A 20,593-nucleotide genomic window follows, 5' to 3' on the forward strand; every position below is an offset into this window, starting at 1 on the left:
TGCAGGAGTGCCTGTGTGTCAGAGGAAGACTTAACCACATCTCCCAGGTTACAATCATCTGCAAACCCTGTTAATTAGAATTCCTCATTTGATATCTGGACATCAGAGAATAGCGGAGGCCCCAGCATAGATCCCTGAGGGAATCCACTGGCCCCCTTCATGCTCTTGGAGGATGCACTCCCTACTCTTACAGTGTGAGTCCTGTCTGTTTGCCAGTTGGCTATCCACTTAACCATATACAAGTCAAGTTGGAGCTCTTTCAGCTTGTTTATTATATAGTTGCATGTGGTATGGTCTTAAATACCTTGGCAAGGATAAAATACTCTCTTTGGACAACTTGTCCAGTCTATAGCCTGAGCGACCCTATCAAAAAGGTTCACTAGATTTATGATTTACAAAGCCAAACTGCTGGAGGTTGAGTCTGATAAGATTTTTGATACTGTAGTTAATTAGTTCAGTTATGATACACTCCATGCTTTTGTATATAATACTCATTATACTGACAGATCTATACTTTCCAGGGTCAATGATGGGGCCATCATTGTGGAGTGGCATCACAATAGCTGTTGATAGGCTCAGGCTAAACAGACTGAAGAGTGGGTCTACCAGTGCTTGTTTAGTGTTTTTTATTAGGCCACCAGGAATGTTGTTAGCTCCCATGAATGAGGTGTGCTTCATTTTGGAGAGCACTTTCAGTACATATTCTTTTGCTGGTGGCATGATTCCATCTGGGATAAACAGGATTGGAATAGATGTCTCTGGGTAAAAATGGTATGTTGGCAACATCCACTGACTTGGAGAAGGTAATACCATTATGAATAAGCACTGAGCAATGATGAGTGTTACTCTTTATTTTCCTGACATGATTAAAGGATTATTAGTTGTCTTTGGCTTCTGTAGCTAGCCTGAGTTAAGGGGATTTCTTAACTAGCTTTTTGTTCTCCTTAATTTGGGAGATATTTTGTTCTGCTATGTAGGTTAAGGAGTTTCTTCCTTCTGTTATACAGTTTATTTTATAATTGTGGACCACCACTCTGCTTTTCTTTTAAACCTCCTCATTTATTTTGATCTAGTTGGGACTGTCACGTTAATACACTTATTCAGGTGGGAGTAAAGCATAGTGTCAACATTCCAAAGGCTTTAGCCAGAATGTAAAAGCCTTGGTAAGACAGGTGCAGAACATCTTTGACAAAGCAGGAAGTCTTGTCAGTCATCTCATCCTAAGCTGATATATATGGATCTCCCTAGAATGTCACCAGTTACAGAGATAGTTTATTAAAGCCCATTATCATGTTCTTGAATCTTGGCATCATTCTAGGTGATGGAAAGGTATCACTCAAGACCAGTGTTTTCCCTGCCTTAGACATGTATAAGCTCAATCACATCTCCTAGGCAGAGCACTTTAGGTCATTCACCCCAACATGGATCACTAACAGGTCATAGTGGCATTAGTTAAGATGGAGAAATGTAAGAAGGAGCACTTTCTTATGTTCCAGACCCTGGCTCAAGAAAGGCACTTGTCACGCTATTATTTGTGGAAAACAAGGTAAGGAGCATCTGTTGAGAGAGTGTGTAGTTTAGAAACCAACTTTTTTAAGTTGCTTTTTATTTTTTAAACTGGGTAAACATGTCAATGCAACAAATCACTCAAATATACATCAAAAAGAAATGAAATAAAGAAAGAAAAAAATAAGAGTTTAAAGAAGTAAAAAGTGTAGTCTAATTCAGTATACATCATCTGTACTATTATATTATTATTTCTATTATTCAGTCCTCTAATTATATCACCAATGACAATTCAAATACTCTTCATATACATTATACCAACTACACACTGAAAAATTGTTAGTGGATCAGCTTTCCAATTATTCAAGTTCATTGTCTTCATTACCATCATCATCTATAAGCTTTATATTTGCACCTGTATATATCTAGCTACTATTCTAGTCATAAAGGTACAAACTCATCTATCAAAATATATATAATTTTTTGTGTTTTTACCCAGTATTGACATATTGATTTACAAGATCACTAACAATGGTAAAGTTCAGCCCGTTCCATATGGCAATGCCAGCATACTGGAGTTACACAAACATGCACCAAATAAAGTCTAACAGGTGTAATGTGTATGCCTGCAATTATCTTAAACTGAATAGATATTATGATATTTAAAGATATTATTTATATTTTTTAAAGATTCATTTTTAGTGATCTTTAAATTTAGAAAACGTTTTCATTTACAGTTTTCTGAAAGGATACTATATATTCAAATGGCAAAATAAACACACCAGACTCCTCCAGCAGACCACAACTGAAATGAGTGGACTGGAAACAGCACAGTTGCATAAACAAGTATAATTTAATTTTTAAGTGCTTTCACCTTCAGTAAAGGCATCATCAGAGATAAAAAAGGGTTTAAGTTTGTGCCTGTCTTTAAGCAGGATATAGTACAAGTGTTATTGCATTTTAAACTTTTTGTCAGACAGCTTAACCTTATATGTTTTTTTAAATTCTTCTCTCCCTCCCCATCAGTAGTTCCTTGGTTTTGAAAAGGAAGATTACATTTGTACCACCTTGCTGCCCTATTATTTTTGTTTTCAAGAGAGTTTGTGAGGGTAAATTCAGATGTTTCTTGAAAAATAGTGGTAAAGTAAAGACAACTTAACATCTAAAGAAATGGAATTGTTTGTCTAGATTAAGGGCAAAAAGGAGATTTGTGTTATGAATCCAGATAAGGGTGGTGGGGGTTGTTATAATGGATTTCTTCCCTTATGCAAGTAAGATTTTGGATTTATTATAGGATACATTTATATATTGTCAAGTTTTATGTCTTTTATGTCTGTTTTATATGTGTTTGTGCTTTGTATAACTTGCAATATCACCTTAAATGCTTACACTTCTTCTAGATAAGGTTTTTACTGGTTATATACGTTTTGAGAGATATATTTAAGCAGATTTGCTTTCTGTGTTCTGTTTTTGTCTCTGATGATGCCTTTACTGAAGGCAAAAGTGCTTAAAAATTAAACTATACTTTTCTATTCAGATGTGCTATTTCCATTCTGCTCATTTCAGTTGTGGTCTGGTGTGTTTCTTTTGCCACTGGAGTTTCACCTTACATTGGGCAACATGCAGGAGGATACTAGATATTTCCTTCTAATGTAAATCTTTGTAAATTAAAGTTAATTATTTTTTAACTCAAGAAGTTTGTATTTCCTATACTTATTCTTGTTCTCAAATAAATCTACCATTTCTACATATATAATTTACTTAATAATGGGCTATCTAGTTTAATATTTAACAAAGTTCTTCCCATGTGCATGAAGACAATGACGTAACAAAGACATTTCATTATGGGAATAACATTTTAGAACTTGATGTTTTCCCTATGAAAACTTGATTTCATGAATTAATGTTAATATTGTTGATCTATAAGAAGCAAAATGTTTCATTATTTCAAAATTTGATGAATACAATTTCCTTAGTCTTGGTAATGGGCATTTTGATTTAGACACAATATTTATTATTAATTCCATTATTATTTTGTAAGAATATGCCCAGTTAATAATATTTATAAATACCAAGGCCACTACATATTTATTTATATCTGGCCGAGTCAATCCACCTTGATCCGTAGGAGCAGACACGACTTTTCCTGGAATTCTTAGTGACCCACATCTCCACAAAAACATTTTAAAAGTACTTTTCACCTAGCTATCCATTTTGGTGTGGGAGGCATCAGTAAGTTCTGGACAGGAATAACAAAATCAACAAAGACATCATCTTTAAAACATTAACCCACCCAAATAAAGAAAAGTACTTACTTTCTCACTTTTTAAAGCCATTTCAGTATTCTGTAGATAACAAGGAATATATATTCTGGATCAAGTATGATACACAAAAATTCTCTTCCAGGTACATCTGGTATACATTGCAGTTTGGCTGAATTAAAAGGAACATTCCCAAAAAATCTGTATTCTTTCTGATTTCTCATAATTTATTTGATAGCCTATTAATTCCCGAACTTCATTTAAGAGCTATATAATATTTTCTGTATATTTATTAATACTGTTATAATCATTAAAGCATCAGCATAGGCTAATAAAGACATCTCCTTTCTATTACTTATAGAAGTAATAATTATCTCTTGAAGTTTATATAAAGAGGATTTATAGCTAAAACAGAAAGTATTACTACTAACGTACAATCTTGTCTTACTCCAGAAAATATTCTAAAGTCGGGTAATGCCTTATTATTAAGTTTATTATATGCCTCTGATGAATTATACAAATTTAGGATTACTGTGATTATTGGTAAAGGCACTGCATAATATTCTAAAACTTTCCAAATTCATTTCCTATTGATAAAATAAAATGCTTTTGTGGCATCTAGTTGTATTAAATCTAAGGAATTTATACTTAAATGCCTACTTTCAACTTGTCATATTACAAGTTGTAAATAATTGTTTCTGATAGTTTCCTATTAGGAGAAAAGCCAAACTGAATGCGATGAAGTACTTGCCTAGATGAGCTATTATCTTTAATCATGTTTGCAATCATTTTATAGTTAGAATTGAGTAAAGGAATGGACATATAGTGTTCTGGTCATGTTTCATCTTTCTCCTCTTTTTATTAGGACTATTTCTGCAAAATTCATTCACAAAATGTGGTATTTCCTAAATAGGAATTGTCATTAAATAGGCTATTTTGTACAAAAGAGAAAATGGTTCAATAAATGTTTGATAAAATTCCATTAAGTATCCAGTTGGTCCAGAAGCTTTTTTGGTTTTAAAAGTTTTAATGATTTCTTTTATATCACCTAACTTCATTACTGGACCAATAGAGCTCAAATCAAATCTTGGGGTTGACATTAACCACATTTTATTTTTATTTGTGTCTGTAGCTTATTCTTTATCATAAACTTTGCAAAAGTAGTTGTTTAAGAAACTACTGATTTCATCAAAGCTTGTACACATTTCATAATTTACTCCTACCATCTGACACATGGTATTGTTAAACTTTATTTCCCAACACTGTGATGCAAGCAGTTTCCCTGACTGATCAAATTTAATTAATTTTTTTCTTAAATGTCTTCTACCTCTTCTCTTTTTCAATAAAATATTGCAAATCAATGTGTTTTATTTTTGCTTGCCAAATGTTTATATATTTCTCATAATTAATAGTTAAAAGTATTAATAACCATAAGTTGTTCTAGTTCTTTAATTTTTGCTCTTTCATAGCCTGTGTTTTTACATTAAAGGTTTTAAATAAGTGTATATTGTATCTTTAAATGCAAACCATTTATAATTCAAGGAAAGTGCTGCATTTATATTCTGTTACCTAAATAGTGTTAATTCTTTAATTTCTACAAAATCTTGTTACTCAAACAAAATTTATAGCATCATCCTCCTCATGAATTTTCCTTTACTTCTATTTTGTAAAATGGAAATTCTAAACATACCACAATGAGACTATGTGACATGTTTTATATTCTCAAATTCTATAACTTGGTAAATGTAAAATGACACAAAAACATAAATAAATGCCAAGCTTATAACTATATGACAAAAAGGTGAAGTTTTTTTGTACTGGGAAATTTAACATTTTCTCTTATTATTTTTTTAATATATTACTCTATCTCAAGTAGTAATTTTTTTGGGGGTAAGAACAATTTAAATTCAAGTCCAAAATATTGTCACAATCACCCTCAAGACAATGGTTATGTTATCTAAATACTGTAAACCTTCAAAAATATCTTCTAAAAATCCATATAATCATTACAAGGTGCATATAAAGAACCAATAGTTATCTTGTAAATACTACAGGTCAAAGATATTAAGGGTACCCCACCTTTTATGGCATAATATGTCTGCTGTGTCTTGAACAAACATTTTTGTTTAATTAGAATTGAGACAGCAGTCAATTGGAACAAGCCAAAATTAATAAACATATCTCTGATCCACCAAAAATTTTACTTTTTAAAACAGACATTGTTCTTCACTCCAGTGTATTTCTTGTCACAGAAGATATTCTTAATATCTTTCTTAATTTTGAGAAATTGTGTGCACCATTAATTGTTAAACTAGCAATTTTCACTAGTGGCATCACCAATAATTAGATTATAACATTTTCACATACCTTAGATAGCAAGATCTGAATTTCTTCAAATGAAAATGATAATCCAACCACCACACCCTTGTTTGCAGATGAGAAAAAAGTAAAAAAACAAACAAACAAAAAAAAAAACTAAATACAAAAATAAAATCCAATTAGATCCACTGTAGGTGACATGCATGAAATAATTTAGCCAATATCTGAGATTATAATATTCCCAATACAGTTAGTTTGTGTTTAGTCTCTGCTGCAGATGAAAAAAACTAAAGGGACTTCTTTCCATATAATTTTTAATGTTGCTAGAGCCAAAAAGAAGGATTTAATCTTCTTCTTCTTCTTCTTCCACAGGATCGTATGAATCTCTGAAAAAGATATTCTCTCACTTTTACAACTTCATAAGGCAAACAAGAAAGCTGCAGTGGTGGTACTGCGATAGCGTTGTCGCCTCACAGTAAGACGTTGTCCCGTTCGATTCTCAGCTAGTGTGTCTTCTGTGTAGAGACATGCGTGAATGGGCTTACCTTCGTTGAAGGTTCTGCGTCAGAGCTGGCAACTCGGCACATAAAAATCTACTGCCAATCATTAGCGGACCGGAGTTCCGCTGTGGCGACCCCTAACTGGGAAAAGCCGAAAGACACTGACTATAATGCAAACAAGAAAAAAAATGGAATTTTCTCTCCATTATAGTTCCAATGTCTCTCTTGGATTACAACTGTTAAATTCTTTTGTCTCTTATCTTAGAATCTCCAGTTCACTAAAAAAAACACTTATTTGTTCAAATCCTGTCTGTTTTTTTCTATTCCTCAGGTACTTCCACTATTTGAATGGTCTGTCTGGCTGTTGTTTAGAAATCTAGTAGCTGAGGCTTCATCTTTTCATTTGCTTTTTGCGCTAAATCCAGCTTTTCTTTCATAGATGTCTATTCATGTTCAAGTGCTTGAGTTTGTTTCTTTTAACACTTCAAGCTGGGTTGTTTGTTGCATTTGCTTTTCTTGGATTTCATTTAAAGCAACTAACATAGAAGCTGTTGAATTCATGACAATCTCTAGACTGCACAACTTCTCTGTAATGGTGTTTGACTTGTCAGAAATGTTTGTTAAAACTGCAGTCACATTACACTTTTATTAGTTCTCTGAATATTCATTGAACTTTGATTTATATTTGCTGTATTAACTGTGTCACTTCTTTCTAGAGACACTCTTAACAGTTCCACACAATCTTTGCACATTTCAAAATCAGAAACAATGGCTGCAGACAATAATTCTATTTTACCATGAGTGTGAGCAGCTGCATTATTTTTTAATAAGCTGGTCGATGTTTCCATTACTTCTTCAGAAACAGTGAAGGAGGTTTTCCCCTCCTAATAAAGTTATTTTCTGCATTGCTTGTGAAAGCTGTAGGTTAGCAATATTTGTGAAGTTCTGCAGCTTCTTATCCACTTTATCTTTCGGGGTGTTTCTTCTGTTACATATTTAAAAAACATTGTATAATTTTGGGGGCAGGAATTTTTGCTACCCTTGATTCTGACTTTGTTTTAACCTATTTTAAACATGCTAGATAATTTTTCATTTTTTCAATAGGTTTTTGAAAAAAAAAATGAAATCCTTGTTTCATTACTGCTCTCTCCTTCAGCTAAGTGTGCGTAAATCACACACATTCCTGTCTCCAGCCCATCTATGAAAGCTTCTTTTCATGTAGTTTAGAAACCCTCTTAGCTGAAGTGACAGCCACTGAGAATAACGTTTTCCAGGAAAGAAATAGGAGGACTGCATGTGCTGCTGGCTCAAAGGGGTCTGAAATTATTTTTTGTAAAACAAAACTCAAGTCCCAGAATACTGCAGGAACTCTATATGGGGATCTGGACAAAAACATCTATCTTTAGAAAGTTTTGCATCCTCACAGAGTGAGAAACCAGAGATTAATGACTGAGACCTTGATGGTAAGCTGAGATAGCAGCCAGGAAAACTTTTACCATACAAAAACTAGTACTCTTATCAAATATCTCAGATACAAATAGAAGGACTGTAGGAACTGGTGCCATGAATGGGTTCAGTCCTTGTTGTGTTGCCCATGAAGCAAATTTCTGCCATTTGTTTATATATATATATATATATATATATATATATATATATATATATATATATATATATATATATATATATAGGTCCCCTTCAAAACATCTAAAACACATAACATCTAATTTCATAACACTGAGGCCAGAACATCTAAAACTCAAAACATCTAAAACCCATAACATTGAATTTCATAACATCTAACAGTACAAATCACATGAAAATAGCATCCTCTCGACATATAATGACATATAATGACACCAAACTACCAAACACACTTTTTACTACATTTTTGCAGGGGGGCTTGATACAGTGGGATTTGGAAATTAACTTTTTCCCACTGTAGTGCGATCTTGGAGTTGGTATATTTAATTCACAGGGAGTGTGGGGGGTGCAGGGGGCTTGCCTCCCTGCAGAAACATAGTAAAAAGTGTGTTTGGTAGTTTGGTGTCATATGTGGAGGGGATGTTATTTTCCTGTGACTTGTAGGGTTAGATGTTATGAAATTCAATGTTATGGGTTTTAGATATTCTGGTCTCAATGTTATGAAATTAGTTGTTATGGGTTTTAGATATATATATATATATATATATATATATATATATATATATATATATATATATAGATCTATTTTGAAAGCTCGAATTACCAAAACCACAAATCTCAAATGATCGAGATGAAACTCATGAAACTCCCGACTAGTTAAAACACTGATAATTCAAAACATCAAGATGCAGTATTTTGAAAAGTTATAGATAAAGGTAAACTATTCATATGGACATCTGTCCCTTTAAGGATGTGTATTATGTACCTTAGCAACATGGCAGACATTACATCCAACATTCCATGGACTGCAGACTCTCTGTGTTCCAGAATATTATAACAAAATTGTAAGGAACTAGGATGTATTGAAGAATATATTTATATATATTTGTGAAAAGTGTAACGCTTAAAAACATTTTGCTCATAAGTATAAATCTGTTCATACATGCTAAAGCACAGTAGTTACCATATGTTTAGCAAATAGTGAAGATGTGTAGAACAAGTATAACCATAGGATGATTGAGCTTTATAATTTTATTTATTTTACATTTGTTGACCGGGCTAGTCTAACTGGATATATGTCCATTTTCAGTAGAGGCCCGAGGAGAAAAGCTCCGAGAAAAGAACAGTTTATACAAAATGCAAATAGATAACCATACATTCAAAAACAATTAGATAACTATACATTCATGTACACTTGTTATTTTAACATCAGTAAGCAAATAGGGTAACACTATGAAGATGGATAACTATACATTCATGTACACTTGTTATTTCAGCAGCAGTATGCAGATAGGGTAACACTATGAAGATTTTTGTTTCAGTCATTTGGAGCAACAGTTAGCATAGGCAAATATAAGCATTAGTCAGTTAACATATTGTGTCGAGGAAGTTGACACAGCACAGTGATGGGTATGAAGAGCAAATTATTTATATTTTTAGAAGAGAGAGCAGTAGCAAAGGTAAAAGAACTGATGTAAAAGAAGGCTAAAGGCAAGGGAAGATAGTATCAGTCGGGCTTGGTGCATGGGCAAAGCTATTGGGATTTTAAGAAAATTCTTAATTGGTTCCTGAAAAGATTGGTGGATGTAGTAGAAGTTAGTTCAGTTGGGAGTTTGTTCCAAGTTTTACCAACTGAGTTAGAAAACAGACAGTCCCTTGATTTGTTTTTAGATTTTAAGGTGGCTACTTGTAACCTATTTGCGGAACGTACAAATGAATAAATAACTCCCAAATGCTAAAGGTGGTCTGTCATAAAAATAGTCAATATTAGCAGAAAAAAAACAGAAAATCCACCCAAGGATGGCAAATCAACGAAATCCACAGGTGTTCCAATTAAAATGTAGTCCTTTAATACGAATGAAACTTCGACTTGAAAATAAAATGAAAAATAAAAAAAGCTCAAAACTGTCCCTTGAAGATATCTGATAAGCGCTTTTGACTGCTGTCTTCCTCAGATCGTATTTGCGGAATGTAGGGTTGGAAAATTTTGATAAAAATTGAGGAGGTTACCGAGTATAGGTGTATTTGTGGGATGGTGTAAGATCATGTGGAATAAGGTGAGTTGCTGGTAGAGTAGCTGATTTTGTATTTCCAGCCATCCTAGCAGTTTTAGATTTTGTCAGTGGTGGGTTATAAATGGGGTACCCGTGGCAAATCTGGCTATGTTGTTGTAAGAAGTTGCCAGTTTATTTAAATTGCTTTTGGTTAGGTTTGTGTATATGGGGGAGGCATAGAGAAGGGTCGAAATCAGGTGAGTTTGAGCAACAGTAATCTTGGCTGAGGCAGTGAGAAATGGTTTGAGTATATACAGGAAATAGTAATATGAAACACAAGTAGAACCAGAACGAAAAGGCAGCTGGAATCACACCATTCATTGAACAACCATCAGCGTTTAGTAAAAAATTCTTCTTTATTCCACAAAAAGGCAAAGAAAAACGAAATGAGCGCTTTCACGTATGCACCATACGCTTCATCAGATTTCATTATACACAAAAGTAGCTCAGTTTAAATAGTATCATCTAGAATTCAATTAAAACAATTGCCTTACCAATTAGTAACATCTCAAGCTTTTTAAAGGTATAGCTGACCTATAAGACGATCTTAAATATATATTATTTAATACAGCACAACCTAACAATTTATTAACATAGCATCTATACATTGTTGAACTAATTCTAAAATATATATAAAAAACTAGATGCAACTATCAAATTTAAAACAATAAAAATAGAAATGGTAATAATGAATATAAATAAAGTTAATGCAATTCATTATTAAAACAAATAATCAAGCCAGTAATGTTCACATTATTATAATAGATCCATATTTATAACCTGAATGTTATGAATCAAATTGAAATCTATATCCAGTATAACATCCATATAAATATAGTGTGTATTATATTGATAAAGTGCTTAGTGCTTATGAATTATTATAAAAATATGTATATGTATATATATATATAAATATAGTTGAAACCAAAATCCTATAATATTGAGAATATTGTAATCCTATAATATTGAGAAATAAATATGAATCAATTAATAAATATTTATTTATTAATTGATTCATATTTATTTCTCAATATTATAGGATTTTGGTTTCAACTATATTTATATATATATATATACATATACATATTTTTATAATAATTCATAAGCACTAAGCACTTTATCAATATAATACACACTATATTTATATGGATGTTATACTGGATATAGATTTTAATTTGATTCATAACATTCAGGTTATAAATATGGATCTATTATAATAATGTGAACATTACTGGCTTGATTATTTGTTTTAATAATGAATTGCATTAACTTTATTTATATTCATTATTACCATTTCTATTTTTATTGTTTTAAATTTGATAGTTGCATCTAGTTTTTGATATATATTTTAGAATTAGTTCAACAATGCATAGATGCTATGTTAATAAATTGTTAGGTTGTGCTGTATTAAATAATATATATTTAAGATCGTCTTATAGGTCAGCTATACCTTTAAAAAGCTTGAGATGTTACTAATTGGTAAGGCAATTGTTTTAATTGAATTCTAGATGATACTATTTAAACTGAGCTACTTTTGTGTATAATGAAATCTGATGAAGCGTATGGTGCATACGTGAAAGCGCTCATTTCGTTTTTCTTTGCCTTTTTGTGGAATAAAGAAGAATTTTTTACTAAACGCTGATGGTTGCTGAAGATGTAAGGAATTTGATTATTACACTCTAATTTCTTACATTAATTTTGTGTTGCACTATAGAGCATCTAGACTTAATTAAAACAACAATTTTATTTTTCAAAACTTTACACATTTACTTTTGTTTGATACTGCAATGGCAGAGTGAGAAAAAGTAACATCTGCATCTTACAGATTGATATTATGAATGTAGGTATTTTGAATTTTCAGTGTTTTAACTAAATGGCATTTTCGCCATGATCATTTGAAATTCACAGTAATGGTAATTTGAACTTTCAAAGTAGATCCCTAAACATATATATATATATATATATATATATATATATATATATATATATATATACATATATATATACACACACACACACACACAGACACACACACACACACACACACACACACACACACACACACACACACACACACACACACACACACACACTTTTTTATTTTAACTTACTTAAGAGTTTATGAGATGCTGCTAATAACTGGACCACCCATCGAAGGCAGGCTTGGTCACAGTCCAATACTGGAAGTGGTGAGACTATGTAGTTAATCTGAGGGGCTGGATCTGAGGCTTGCCAGATGCATGTGATAGGATTATTGGATAATGCTTCGGTAGAGGCTTCTCCTTACCAGGTGAGGTCACAGGAACCAAACCTGTCAGGGCCAAGATAGAGCAATGAGAATGAGCTTAGCTTTGCACTTCCTGACTTTCTGAATGAACTTCATCATAGAAGGTAGCATAGGATAGGAATAATGGGGACCCAGGGCCAAGGTTGGAAAAGAATGTCTCTGGGAATATGACCCTGTGAAGGGATTAGGAAAAATAAGTTGTTGCATTTGGTGCTGGTGGTAGAGGCAAAGAGATCACACCAAGGCTTATAACATTGGCAGAAAAGCATTCCTGCTGCAGACATGCTTGCAGACTACTACTGAGGCATCAGAAGATATCTGCTTAGTTTGTCTGCTGTGGAACTGGCTTGACCTGAGATATTTATTGGCACCAAAAATGCAATGAGTTAATGGCTTATTCCCAAACCCTCATTACTTCTCAACAAAGGAGGTATGATCTGGTCACTCTTTCTTGTTGATATACCAGACTATAGCCATGATGTTGGAGTGTATGACTATCACATCCTGGGGAAGAGGGTTCTGAAAAGCTTGAAATGCTAGGAGAATACCCATCATCTTCAGAATACTGATGTGTAGTTGTGCTTCTCTCTTGAGACCATATTCTCTGGACTATCTATCCCAGACAATTCTCCTACACTCCAAGGCAGACACATTCATGGTGACTGTGACATCTGGGAGTGGAAAAAGAAAAGGGTGCCCTGAGAACAGAGTCTGTGGTTGAAGCCCAACAGTGTAGAAGATTCCAATAAGAGTTGAAAATTCATATATTTTGAAACATTGGGTCATGAAGTTGTGACCATTGTACCCTCAATTTCCATTACAGAACTCTCATGTGATATCTGGTGGGGGTCTTATGCATATGGTTGTAGTCATTACTCTTAATACGGAATCTTCTATAGATGTACATTTGTGCAAAAAAAGAAAACTGACCTTCTCTTGTATCGAGATAACCTGGGGGACTCATTATTGCTAGTTTGGTGTTCAGAGGGCAACCAATAAAAGTTAATGTCTGAGCTTGTTCCATCTGTGACCTTTTTATGTTGGCTGATATTTCTAGAAATAGGCATAACCAGAGCAAATACTCCCTCATCCTGGTGAGTCTCATTTGAAGTAGTGGCTACTAGACTGTTTTCCAGATAAAGGATGGTCTTTATTTCTAGTAGCGTGAGGCCAAACAATATTGCTGCCATGTACTTAGTAAACACCCTGCAGGCTGTGGCTAGTCTGAAGGGCAAGGCACTGAACAGGTAATGAATTAAAGTGTAGAAATCTGAATATCTTTATTATTTTATGTGAAGGTAAATATCCTGGACATGCAGAAAGCACATCAAGTTTCCTTCTTGTAGACAAGGAAGGAAAAACTGCAACTGTGATCATCCAGAATGTTGTTTTTTTGAATATATTGGTTCAGACAACTGAGATACACTGTAGGCCTGAAGTTCTTTGTATTCTACAGTTCCAAGAAGAACCTTGAGTAAAACTTGGATCCTTTCTAGTCTGGTTTGAAGGAGGTTAGTGGCCTTCTTTTGTTGTAGTGGAATGTCTGGTAGGGGAAGAGATAGCAGCATGGGGGGTTTAGAAAAGGGGATTGAGTTGCCTTTGGCCTGCATTATGGTCAGCCAAACTTTGAGATACAAAGAAATGTGATCTCTAACTGTTACCAAACAGGATCAACCAGGCAGTGCCTCAGGGGTTCTGCTGTCTGTTCTTGGGAGAACAGACATGCAGGAGCTGGTCGCCCTTCTCTTTTCAGGTCTGCTGACAAACTACATCCACCATTCAGTCAGGAGCTGAGGAGTGGTTCAGAATGTCTACTGAAGGATCTCTTCTTTTGGTCAAGGGAAGTCAGAGGACCAGATTCCAATCTGACGCATCATCTAAAGGATTTTCCTGAACTTGATGTCTTTTGGAGATGGCTGCTGGGAATCCTCCCCTTTGTCAGGATTGGTGTCTGGGTAGGGGACTTTAAAAGTGAGTCTAAGCATTTACTTTTACATATCCTCTTCCTTAGAACACTTTGAAGGGAACCATCCAAGAATTTGGGAGAGGACTTCTCCCCAGACCTTCTGAGTCTCAAGAGGCCTTGCATTACATTGTTCTGTTGGGAGAAAAATGAATGTCTCACAACTTTGTGCTGGCTGGTGTGTGCAGCTAGTGCCACAATGGTCAGTGCCTGTTCTAAGACTGAACATTTTGAAGTTGTCATTGTAACCACCTCTCCCATCTCAGCAGTCAGCATCAAAAATGTCAACACCACAGGTGCTGGTTACATGATCTGGTTCATCACTCCAAGGCCACACCATGGGCAGTCCTTTCGCACCAAGCTTGGGGCTGAAATCAGCAAGTGGAATTTCAGCAATAAGTCAAATGTTGACTGCACTGACACCATGTGCATCCCTGAGGGTTTCATTGTCTATCTCAACCTTGTAGCATTTATGCTGACAGCCTCAGCATTAGTGTCCATACCAAAGTGTTGATGCCAAGGAAATATTAACTGTCAGTGCTGATGGTAATGACGTAATGACATAATGACATGGATTCCATGGTTGGATCCAAAATATCCAGTGCCAATACAGGGCTAGGGTAGGACAGATGAGCTGGAGGGTCAGGGGTTCATCTCTGGCCATACTAGTAATGGGGGGGTGCACAGATAACGCCAAGCTCCAGCTGTGTCATTAGAGGGGCCATCATCATTCTTTCCAACTCCATGGGTACAGATTGGCTATGCATGAACTTGTAGAACCTAATGGAAAGGGCAGAAGCAGGCCTCGAGTGGAGAAGTATTTTGACAACTCCTGCTCTGAAGAGAAGCTTCCCAGTCTTCTCTTCAAAGTCAAGTTGGACAACCCAAAATGTTTGAGACTACCAGGTCCCAACAGGGTTAAAGCTGTCAGCGCTGATGGTACCCTGGAGGGTCCCAACTCATAAAGAGAGGAAATTTCTAACCTAGGAAGAGACATCTATACACCTTCCCCGTTTTCTTCTCTGCTTTCTTGTCCTTAACGGCTTCACCCTTCAAAAGACTAATCTGTATGAATTTGTGCCTGCATTTTAAAAAGTCGTTGAACTCTATTTTTAAATGTTCCAGCCCCAGGCAATGACACACAGACTGCGTGATTACTGGCCTGGGCTGAAATTTTGTATGCACATCTCTTATATTTAGAGAAGTTAGATGTCTTATCCCTGTCTATTGCAATAACTGTCAAATCTTAACAGTATATATAATCAAACAGCTATATAGTTAAGGTCTGTGAAAAAGAGTAAGCAGCTGTCAGATCAGTAAAATGATTCTCTACAAACATAAACAATAAAAACATGTGCCAATAACAACAATACAAGACTGAGAAACTAGTTGGTATACTGAAAATAATGAGATTAACAGGAGCAGTTTGTATGTCTTAGCAAAACTTGTGCTATAATTCACTTTTTAAGTTAAAGGAGGAAAGGAAATGCCAAAGATGGGAAAGGAAGGTTGAAGCAGCCTAGGCGGGAACAAGGAGTGGCTGAGATTTTCAGAAAGACAGAAATTGGAAGAAGTTTTAAAATGATGCTGAATATCCAAATATATGAGGAAACAATTACATTCTCTGTTATAAAGACTGACAAAACAAGTTTAAACACTCTACATCTCTCATACTGCAAGAGATCCACGATGAGCTGAAATAAATATCAATGAGATCTGTAGATTTAGCTCACCAGGGCATTATGGGAAGAGAGGAGGAGCTCAAGATTGCAGAAGATTCTAAGAATTGCTGAGAGCTAGTGCCAATTGTGACCAATCCAGGTATTATATTGCATGGACCGGATTATCACAAATCATTGAATTTCTTTTGCTGACAGCCTTACTTTTATTACTGTTAAAAATAATCAGTTATATGCAACCCCCCCCCCCAAAAAAAAAAACATTGCACTGAATATAAGAAGACACACAAAACAGCAAGTAAGACATATGAGATTTTTATTTATTTACTTTCTTTGACCTGTATTTTACTCTGCTCTGCAAGAGATTCCTACTGGAGGTGTGAGATGCAATACTGTAGTACTATGAGTCTTGACACTTACATAATAAAAAAAAAAATCTAAGGTTTGCTGTTGCGTCTTTAAAATATATTCAGGGCTACTTAGCCCCCTTGCTCTTCTGCCCTTTGACCTACACATGCAAACAACAAGATCACTCTACATCAGAGTAGGAGAGATTGTCTAGTATTTCCCCCAATTACGCTTTCAATTTTAACTGCTCTGAGGATGAGAGGTAAGATCTATAGACATTCAACACGTAACCTAGTATTCGTCTGTTTTGGAAAACCAATATAAGTCAGAGTATTCTATGAAGCAACTGAGTCAGACATATATATAAATAAATATATATATATATATATATATATATATATATATATATATATATATATATATATATATACAGCTATTTCTGTCATTACTAACATAAATAAGGTTTAAAAAACAAAATCAAATAAGTCTATTACAGCGCAAGTGCTTTCCACAATTACCAAAAAAAGATAAATGTAGTGCAATGAAATGCAAGTTTATCTTATATTTGTACCTTCTGTAACTTCTTTGCTTCAAAGTCATCAAGGAGACCAGTTGACATTAATACTTGAATTGTATCGCTTGCATTATTTAAAATTATTCGAATAGATTGTCTTGTTTTCACTGAAATGACAGTCTCTGGATGATATCCTTGTAAAAAGCCTAAAGAAAGCAAGTAAAATTACTTAAAATGTATTATTTTAGCTGGTGCTCAGATGGCACTGTAAGTTATACTTGTTTCAATCTGGAAGTCATCATTTATGTTTCATTATCTTCATCACCACTCATCAGTATTTTTTGTGAGTTGCATATGTGCAAGTAAAAAATCTTCCAGTTGTGTGACTTTATGTAGTGCTCTTTATTTCACATTTTTATTTTACTTTTTTGAGTAAACATTGAGAAAGTACAGTTGTGTAAGTTGCACTTATCTGTAACAGTAGCTGCCCAGGATAAAGCAACCAGACATCTTCCAAAAGCTTTTATCCCCTCCACCACTGTCACCCTGGCTGCTTATAGGCTGATCCTCTTTTGGAGAGAGCTATATAAACAACCAGAATGACTAAAAATCTTCAGGACATTTTTGCCCCTCAAGAAAAACATGAGGAACTCATCCTGCACTAACCAAGATATAAACAACAGTAGAACAACTTTATATCCCACCAAAACTACTTCCAAGGAGGAAGATGGAGGGTGGGCGTGGCTACTGCAGCGGTCAATTTGAACATCTATTGTTATAGGTAAGTGCAACTTACACAACTATACTATGTTCATCATTCTCACTGGAGACTATGGGTAGATTACCATAGCTATATCCAACCTGGGAGGAGGAAGAGTAAGGGTCCAGCCTGGAGAATTGTCCTAACAAAGCCTGCTCTGGACATGGAAAAGGAATCCAGTTTGTAGTGTTTTGTAAGAGTATGTAAAGAGGACCAAGCTGTTGTCTCTAGAATGCTCTGGTATGCAATCATAGAAGCTAAGGTTCTAGTAGGATGTGCCTTAATATTGCCCGGAATGGATTTATCATGGTGAGAGTAACAAAAACAATAGCAGAGGACAACCACCTGGAAATACTCTTTTTAGACATGGCTTGACCATTTTTAGTCCCAGAATATGAAATAAATAGTTGTTTAGCTTTTCTGAAGGACTTGGTTCTGTCAAGATAGTATCTCAGTTGCCTATGCACATCTGGAATGTATAAATTGTTTTCTCCCTTGTTTATGGGTCAGGATAGAAACCAGGTAGACTGATGGCCTAATTCAATGTAAACTCTGAAACAACCTTAAGAATAAAAGAGGAGTCTGCAAGCAAACTAAGCATATCTCTATGGAAAACCACACAGGATTCTCACACAATGAGAGTTTGCAACTCAGATACTCTTCTTGCAGATGTCAGAGCAATAAGAAGAGCAGTTTTTCAAACTGATGAACTTTAGATTAGCCTGACTGGCAGAATCAAAGTGTGACATGATTTGTTTTTATAACAGAAAATTGAGATCCAAAAGATAAGAAACCTGTCTACATGGAGGTCTCAGGTGGCAGATAAACCATTTACTAGCTAACCATGTCCATTAGAAGCATAGGTGTAAAAACAGGGATGAGTTTTCTGTTCTCCATTCAATTGTACAAGTTACATTTAAACTGGGTTAAGAAGGAGCTCTGCTTCACACGGATGGGAAGCCTGTTCCAGAGAAGGGGTAGTTTTTATGATACATACCTGTCTCCTCAACAGGTTCTATTTATATCATAAGCAAGGTTTATGTCTTTATAATGGGTAATTATGATGTTGTTTGTTTTTCAATATAGTCATGTAGGAGACAGAATACAGGGATAGGGCTTTGAGGCGGTCTGCATGGGATGGGTTACTTATGCCCTGTATTCTTTTAGTGAGGAACCTATGTATACATTCCAGTTGTTAGATGTGCCTGGTTAGGTACATACCAAAAGAAGTATTGTACTCAATGATAGGTCTGATGAATGTTAAATATAGTGGAACAATAACCTCCTTGGACCTAGATGCCATACCTTTGTTTATAAGTTGAACAACATAGAATGATTTCCTCACTACTGTAGACACATGATGGTCACAGGCTAGATCAATGGCTATGTGTGCCCCCAAGTTCCTGACTACTGGGTCGACTCTTAGGGATGTGGTGTTAATATGATAGTTACCGGGGGTGGATGACTTCTGAAGGATACTATATGCATTTCTTGGCATTTAGTTTTAATCCATGGCTCTGACACAAATTATTTGTCTGTATCATCCCTTCCTGGAGAACATTAGTGTTGGTGAGGGATTCTCTGACTGCTCCTAATTTGCAATAATCTGCAAATTTGGTCAACCAGAGGCTCTTGACGTTGGCCTTGACCTCAGAGAAGTAAATGCACAAAGGAGTTGTTCCAGGACCAATCTTTAAGATACAAATGAGGATAGTAAATTACACAAATATTTAAGCAAAAGTGGTGGAAAAAAACGTAATGCATCCCTGGTCATTGGCTAGGCACCAACAAGAAAATCTCTTCAACTTGCCAATATATCATTTACTAGTAGCAGTTTTTCTTGCCAACTTTAGTAGCTGCTGCAAGTCCTCATGATAGAGAGGTGCCTAAAGGTATCAAAGTGAATCAACCATACAGTCATTTGAAGTATGAGTAGATGCACTCTGTAAGAAAACCTATGGTAATTGTCCCTGGTTAATGCTATAAAAAGGGAGAAACAAAAGTTATGTATTCCCCATAATGATGCATCTGTGTTGTCTGCTTTTGTCATTCCTCAATGATTGGTGTTTTGGATCCAACCTTGGATTTGACTTCAGCCACTTTTCACACTTGGGATCCATAGCTCAGGCTCCTCCTTATACCCATAATCCCCTCCAAATCCTACATTACCTCAGATTGAGTTTTCCCCCAATGCTAAATTACTAATGACTAATCTCATAGTATCCATACTAAAACTAGAGTACAAGTGCAAAAGCTGGTAAAAAACAACCAGAGAATATCTAAATCTGGGGTAAAGAAAGGGGGAAATATCTTTAGGTATAGCCCACAGGTCATACCAAAAGTTTATACAAACATTTTCCATGACATAAAAGGGGGACTGAAGGAAGGGATGTTGAGGAAGGATGAAAACAGATAACACAGGGGTATCCTTATGATGAGTACATAACTTTTGTATCTGATGCTGTTTTTCTTGTCAATTCCTCAATGGCTGGGGAAGAGTCACCAGCTGCTTGAAACCCAGGGTGATCATCATGGAAGGATACTCCAGAGAATGGCAGAGCCAAAAGCTGCCTTGGCTCTGGAAAAAACATCCTATTTGTAATGAGCAATAAAGGTATGAACCTTGGGCCAGGTACTGCATCTCAAATATTTCCTATTGAAGTTCTGGATAAGAAGGTGGAAGAAGTGAGCCTTGAGGGCTCTCAGCAAGGTTAATCCTTTATCCTTGTAGACATAAGAAATACAATCAGTGAGCCAGCTA

The 20,593-nt window shown here is 35.1% G+C and overlaps 1 protein-coding gene across 1 annotated transcript in view; it reads right to left on the minus strand.

Moving 5' to 3' along the window:
• SLC9C1 (solute carrier family 9 member C1) overlaps positions 1-20,593 on the minus strand; it is a 3,253,894-nt gene that overhangs the window by 662,594 nt on the left and 2,570,707 nt on the right. Inside the window, exon 18 of the mRNA XM_044066060.1 lies at positions 17,130-17,278. Coding sequence (XP_043921995.1) covers positions 17,130-17,278 — 149 coding nt within the window. The remainder of the gene's footprint in view (positions 1-17,129; positions 17,279-20,593) is intronic.

Source organism: Protopterus annectens, chromosome 3.part0 (assembly GCF_019279795.1).
Source record: "Protopterus annectens isolate FY-2018-M chromosome 3.part0, PAN1.0, whole genome shotgun sequence".
NCBI classification, from domain to species: domain Eukaryota; kingdom Metazoa; phylum Chordata; order Ceratodontiformes; family Protopteridae; genus Protopterus; species Protopterus annectens.